Source organism: Argopecten irradians, chromosome 16, assembly GCF_041381155.1.
Source record: "Argopecten irradians isolate NY chromosome 16, Ai_NY, whole genome shotgun sequence".
Taxonomy (NCBI): domain Eukaryota; kingdom Metazoa; phylum Mollusca; class Bivalvia; order Pectinida; family Pectinidae; genus Argopecten; species Argopecten irradians.
In genome coordinates this window covers 28,254,920-28,262,829 of record NC_091149.1, presented here as the reverse complement: position 1 = coordinate 28,262,829, position 7,910 = coordinate 28,254,920, and the positions used below count along the sequence as shown (strand labels likewise).

Genomic DNA, 7,910 nt, shown 5'->3' with positions numbered 1-7,910 from the left:
ATAGCCCATTTTATATTTGTATTAAATCAAATGCGGTTTGTTAAGAGCGTGCATGTATAACACATTTTGCCTGATATATTGAGCAAACGCTATCAAATACTTTAATCAGAATATCACTAAACGCAATATATGAAGCTATACATCTCCAGCGACGACTTGGCAATACAGAAATCATTCGTGAAAAGACAATTGAATCTGTAATGTTGCAATTTCTCTCTTTTTGGAAAAGGTATTACAAACTAAATTAATTTCGTTTTCTGTCACTGAAAGACAGATATCTTCCTCGAAAACACACTACTAGCGTCTAGTGATAATTCGCCTTTCGGGATATTGTTGACCATGAACAAGTCTAACCTTATAACCACTCTTGACAAGGATATCAGTCCAAACGTGACCGAGGACAAGCCTGGTGGCAGAGAGACCTACTCGGACTACAAGGTAAGAGATTTATCAATATTTCAGGGAAGTCTTTCAATTCTCGTCGCTGTTAATCCCATCTCACACTGACCATTTGAGTCTGAGATAAATATTCTAATCCGATTACTAACATAAAGGGTACCATAAAATCGGCGGTAAGCTAATCTCTGGTCAATGACAATATAATGATATACATCTATGGTTATCTAGATCAACAGGAAAGAAATAATTATGAAATCTTTATAAGAAAAGTTTTCATCGAATAAAGTAACATATTTTTATATAGCGCGCAAATAAATAAAATGTGATGAAAATAGGATAAGAACGCACCAATTGATGGCCTTATAATCAGCGTATGTGTAGGCTTGTTATAGGTGTTATCATCATGATTAGTTTCTATCGATTTGATTGTCGTCGATTGATAAAGATATAGATATTTCTTTTTCTTAAATGTATGGCTTCTTATCCATTTATTTGTTGTGCCATAAAGCTGTTATGGTTCTGGTATGGGTTCGTTAAAGCCGTTGTGTTTTAATTTTGCGAAAAAAAAAATACATAAGCTTGTTATTTTTTGTGTGTTCTATGTATTTTTTTGGAATGGGTTCGTTTAATATGTCGTGTGGTAATCTTGAATTTGTTTGATTAGATTAACGTTCTATTAATAGCCAGGGTCATGTACGGACTCCCATGTATGTACCCTTTCTGGGCCCTGATTAAGAACTTTCCGAAAATGTAAAGATGCTCCACCGCCGACAGAGCATAAGCCTAAGTGATATTAATTACATGTATTTGAAAAATAATTGGTGTTCAATCGGATGTCTGTATGTCTAATTAACACAAAATAATATATATATATTTTCATTTTGCCTTTGGTGCATGCGCAAACAGTACTTCATTCCATATGGGGTATAGTGCGTCGGAATTTTTTCGGGATGAATTAATTATTTTTCATATTTTTAACTTGACGTAGAATTAGAAGCTCAAACTTTTCAATGGTGGTAATGGTGTAAAGCAAGTAATTTTTTTGTAACTGAAGAAAAATACTAAATCCTATGCTCCTGTTTTCGATGGTGAAAAAATACTATTTGTCGGCGGTGGAGCATCTTTAACTTAAAATTCTCGAAAGGAAAACATTACAGGTTTTAAGGAAAGCTCCTTAACTTAAGATTTTTCCTTAACTTCTGTAATGCTTTCCTATGGAAAAGTTTAAGTTAAGGGATTCCTTAAATTTAAGGAATGTTCATGAAACTTGGCCCTGGTATAAATTACAATGTGTTATACAAAATATTGACCTTTACTGGTATACATTACACTGTGTTATATACATGACCTTAAAGGTATACATTACACAGTGTTATACAAAACATTGACCTTTACTGGTATACATTACACAGTGTTATATACGAATATTGGCCTTTACAGTATACATTACCCTGTTATAAATAGACCTTTACTGGTATACATTACACAGTGTTATACAAAATATTGACCTTTACTGGTATACATTACACAGTGTTATACAATATACCGACCTTTACTGGTATACATTACAAAGTGTTATATACCGACCTTTACTGGTATACATTACACAGTGTTATACAAAATATTGACCTTTACTGGTATACATTACACAGTGTTATACAATATATTGACCTTTACTGGTATACATTACACAGTGTTACAAAAATTTGACCTTTACTGGTTACATTACACAGTGTTATACTACCGACCCTTACTGGTATACATTACAAAGTGTTATACAAAATACGACCTTTACTGGTATAAATTACAAAGTGTTATACAAAATATCGACCCTTACTGGTATACATTACAACAGTTTTATATACCGACCTTTACTGGTATACATTACACAGTGTTATACAAAAAATTGACCTTTACTGGTATACATTACACAGTGTTATACAAAATATTGACCTTTACTGGTATACATTACACAGTGTTATACAAAATATTGACCTTTACTGGTATACATTACAAAGTGTTATATACCGACCCTTACTGGTATACATTACAAAGTGTTATACAATATACAGACCCTTACTGGTATAAATTACAAAGTGTTATATACCGACCCTTACTGGTATAAATTACAAAGTGTTATACAAAATATTGACCTTTACTGGTATACATTACACAGTGTCATACAAAATATTGACCTTTACTGGTATACATTACACAGTGTTATATACCGACCATTACTGGTATACATTACAAAGTGTTATATACCGACCCTTACTGGTATACATTACAAAGTGTTATACAAAATATTGACCTTTACTGGTATACATTACACAGTGTTATACAAAACATTGACCTTTACTGGTATACATTACACAGTGTCATACAAAATATTGACCTTTACTGGTATACATTACAAAGTGTTATACAATATACCGACCCTTACTGGTATAAATTACAAAGTGTTATATATACCGACACTTACTGGTATAAATTACAAAGTGTTATACAATATACAGACACTTACTGGTATAAATTACAAAGTGTTATATACCGACCCTTACTGGTATAAATTACAAAGTGTTATACAAAATATTGACCTTTACTGGTATAAATTACAAAGTGTTATATACCGACCTTTACTGGTATACATTACAGTGTTATACAATATACCGACCCTAACTGGTATAAATTACAAAGTGTTATATACCGACCCTTACTGGTATAAATTACAAAGTGTTATACAAAATATTGGACCTTTACTGGTATACATTACACAGAGTTATACAAAAAATTGACCTTTACTGGTATACATTACACAGTGTTATACAAAACATTGACCTTTACTGGTATACATTACACAGTGTCATACAAAATATTGACCTTTACTGGTATACATTACACAGTGTTATATACCGACCCTTACTGGTATAAATTACAAAGTGCTATACAATATACCGACCCTTACTGGTATAAATTACAATGTGTTATATACCGACACTAACTGGTATAAATTACAAAGTGTTATACAAATATACCGATATATTGCATACAGGCCGAGGGTTTTATCACATACCTGTTGAATCTGGTTATAGTAATACAAGCAAATTTCAGACAATGAAATACAATGTTTTGTATTGCACATGTACAATACGGAATGTTGTATTCACCTACTAGCCGGAACTACTTTTTAGGGGAATTCGCTTGTGTTGCATTGGTTTATTTTTGGAAAAAAAGTTTGCTACTATCTAGTTAATAAATTGTAAATTTTATTTTTGTACTTTATTTAAAATATAAATTAATAAAGATAATGTGGACATAGAATAGTTCTGGGTAGAATTTAAATTTGAAATATTAAAAGGGAAAAATGGGGAGATATAGAATTGAAGCAGGATAGAAATGGATCAGAATACCTGGAATTTAACGAAAGAACAACAAAAACAAGAGGGGGAAACAGTACTTACATGAGATTGTTTAATCCGAAACAGTTTAGAAATCCTGAAAATAAGTCGCGATGTCCGATCGAGGCCTACAAACTATACGCAAAGCATCGACCTCAAGCGATGAATACACCCGAATCTCCATTTTACGTTGCTGTTAATCAAAATAAGTGGTCAGAAGTGGTTCAAAAATCAACCCGTCGAAAGAAACAAACTCGGTGTAATGATGAAAACAATGGCAAGTAATGCTGGTTTAACTGGTAAGAAAACAAACCAATCCAGAGAAAGACACTGTGTACAAAATCCTACATTCAGGTGTTGCTCCTACGACAATTATGCAGTTATCTGGTCACAAAAACGTAAATAACTATGCAGTCGCCTCATTTAACCAACTGCGTGAAATGTACGAAATTCTTCAAAATGTGAAAAAGTCTGCTGTATCCTCCAGTGTAGCTTCCAGTGTAACTTCCATAGTATCACGCAGGCCTATGATCATGGCGGAAACACCACACAGGAAGAGTTTACCAGATGTCACCACGTGTTGTGAGAAGATGTAAGCCTACAAAATCTTGCGACGGGAATGTTTTCTGGTGCAAATATAAGTGGTGGAACTTTCAATATCTCATTCCAAATATCATCCCAGTCAAAAAATACAACATCTAACACTTCACCTCGTAAGTACAAACGTACAGCTACCTGACTCCGATTCTGACTGAAGTTACGTCGTGGGAAATTTTGAGTGTGTGACCGATGTCGGTGACGTCACGATCAGACCATGATACCGCGAGTTGGGAGAATTTACTATGTTATTGTGTTTTTTATCTTATTTTACAAGCAATTGTTGTAAATCTTAACGGGGAATTGTTGTCATATATAAAAATCAAAACCTGTATCTTACTTGTTGAGTTATAATTTCACTGAATCAAATAACAAAAAAGAGGCCCAGAGGGCCTGTATCGCTCACCTGGTTTGTAATGCCAAGTAATGTTCTGAATATAAGTTCATTGTTTCTTTTCTGAAGAAATTTGGATATTTACCTCTAATTCCCCTATTGGGCCCCACTCTTTCTCCTCCAGGGGGGGTCAAAGCCAAAATTTATACGAATTCTGTTAACCCAAGGATGTATCTGGCCAAATTTGGTTACAATCCATGCAGAACTCTAAGACAAGTAGAATTTTTTTAGGATTTACCTCTATTCCCCTATTGGGCCCCGCCCTTCCTGCCCCCGGGGGGGTCAGAGCCAAAATTTATACAAGTTCTGTTCCCCTTCCCCCAAGGATGTTTCTGGCCAAATTTGGTTACAATCCATGCAGAACTCTAGGACAAGTAGCAATTTATAGGATTTACCTCTATTTCCCCAATTGGGCCCCCATCCCTCCTGCCCCAAGGGGGTCAGAGCCAAAATTTATACAAGTTCTGTTCCCCTTCCCCCAGGATGTTTGTGGCCAAATTTGGTTACAATCCATGCAGAACTCTAGGACAAGTAGCAATTTATAGGATTTACCTCTATTACCCCTATTGGGCCCCGCCCCTCCTGCCCCCAGGGGGTCAGAGCCAAAATTTACACAAGTTCAGTTCCTCTTCCCCCAAGGATGTTTCTGGCCAAATTTGGTTACAATCCATGCAGAACTCTAGGACAAGTAGCGAGTTATAGGATTTACCTCTATTACCCCTATTGGGCCCCGCCCTCCTGCCCCCAGGGGGTCAGAGCCAAAATTTAATCAAGTTTCTTCTTCTCCCCTTCCCCAAGGATGTTTGTGGCCAAATTTGGTTACAATCCATGCAGAACTCTAGGACAAGTAGCGATTTATAGGATTTACCTCTATTTCCCCTATTGGGACCCGCCCCTCCTGCCCCAAGGGGGTCAGAGCCAAAATTTATACAAGTTCTGTTCCCCTTCCCCCAAGGATGTTTCTGGCCAAATTTGGTTACAATCCATGCAGAACTCTAGGGACAAGTAGCGAGTTATAGGATTTACCTCTATTACCCCTATTGGGCCCCGCCCCTCCTGCCCCCTGGGGGTCAGAGCCAAAATTTATACAAGTTCTGTTCCCCTTCCCCCAAGGATGTTTCTGGCCAAATTTGGTTACAATCCATGCAGAACTCTAGGACAAGTAGCGATTTATAGGATTTACCTCTATTACCCCTATTGGGCCCCGCTCCTCCTGCCCCCAGGGGGTCAGAGCCAAAATTTATACAAGTTCTGTTCCCCTTCCTCCAAGGATGTTTCTGGCCAAATTTGGTTTCAATCCATCCAGAACTCTATGACAAGTAGCGATTTAAAGGAAAATGTTGACGGTCGGACGACGGACGGACGGACGACGGACGCCGCGCCATGACATAAGCTCACCGGCCCTTCGGGCCAGGTGAGCTAAAAAAGAGATAGTTTGCAAAATCTACACTTTGTAGCATTTTATCTCCTCTCTCTGACAAGAAAGGCAGTGGCTTGTACCGAAACTGGTTCAGACCGGTTTTTGATGACGAAGCGAACTGAACCATATAGATAAAACGATCTACATCAAAAAGGAAAGGTATGTGATAAAGCAAGACCACACACTTGTGTTTTTCTAAGGAATCAGAAAGCACTCATTTATTGCGCGGACGTATATATTCACTCGTGCGCTCCGCGCACTCATGAATATATATTCGTCCGCACAATAAACTCGTGCTTTCTGATTCGTTAGAAAAACACAAGTGTGTGGTCTTGCATATTTATATACCGACACTAACTGGTATAAATTACAAAGTGTCATACAATATACCGACACTTAACTGGTATAAATTACAATGTGTTATACAATATACCGACACTTACTGGTATAAATTACAAAGTGTTATACAATATACCGACACTTACTGGTATAAATTACAAAGTGTTATACAATATACCGACACTTACTGGTATAAAAATGACAAAGTTTATACAATATACCGACACTTACTGGTATGAATTACAAAGTGTTATACAATATACCGACACTTACTGGTATAAATTACAGTGTTATTACAATATACCGACACTTACTGGTATAAATTACAAAGTGTTATACAATATACCGACACTTACTGGTATAAATTACAAAGTGTTATACAATATACCGACACTTACTGGTATAAATTACAAAGTGTTATATACCGACCCTTACTGGTATAAATTACAAAGTGTTATACAATATACCGACACTTACTGGTATAAATTACAAAGTGTTATACAATATACCGACACTTACTGGTATAAATTACAAAGTGTTATACAATATACCGACCCTTACTGGTATAAATTACAAAGTGTTATACAATATACCGACCCTTACTGGTATAAATTACAAAGTGTTATACAATATACCGACACTTACTGGTATAATTACAAAGTGTTACAATATACCGACCCTTACTGGTATAAAATTACACAGTGTTATATACCGACCCTTACTGGTATAAATTACAAAGTGTTATACAATATACCGACACTTACTGGTATAAATTACACAGTGTTATATACCGACACTTACTGGTATAAATTACAAAGTTTATACAAATACCGACCCTTACTGGTATAGATTACAAAGTGTTATACAATATACCGACCTTTACTGTTATAGATTACAAAGTGTTATACAATATACCGACCCTTACTAGGTAAAGATTACAAAATGTTATACAATATACCGACCATTACTGGTATAAATTACAGTGTTATATATTACAATATACCGACCCTTACTTGTATAATTTACAAAGTGTTATATACCGACCCTTACTGGTATAAATTTTAAAATGTTAAACAAGATACCGACACTTACTGGTATACATTACTGACGTATCTTTTAGATTTTGGTTGGTTTGTTGGAATATTTACGTCCTGTTATCAGCTAGTGTCATCAAAGGGTGGTCTCAGGTGTATGTGGCGTGTTTGTGTGAATAGCAGTATATTTTGGAAGGCTGCGGTATAACTGGTCATAATTCGGGTGGGGAATCGCTCAGAATTGATTGAAAGAAAGGTCATTACTATTTAGTCTGATTGTCCTCTTCTCAGTGTAGATATTTGATGTATCATAATGAGATTGCTACTAA

General features: G+C 35.8%; 1 protein-coding gene across 1 annotated transcript in view; it reads left to right on the top strand.

The window, feature by feature from the left end:
- The first annotated feature begins 339 nt into the window (after positions 1-339).
- LOC138310139 (neuropeptide S receptor-like) overlaps positions 340-7,910 on the top strand; it is a 45,603-nt gene continuing 38,032 nt past the window's right edge. The window contains exon 1 of the mRNA XM_069251266.1: positions 340-438. Coding sequence (XP_069107367.1) covers positions 340-438 — 99 coding nt within the window. The remainder of the gene's footprint in view (positions 439-7,910) is intronic.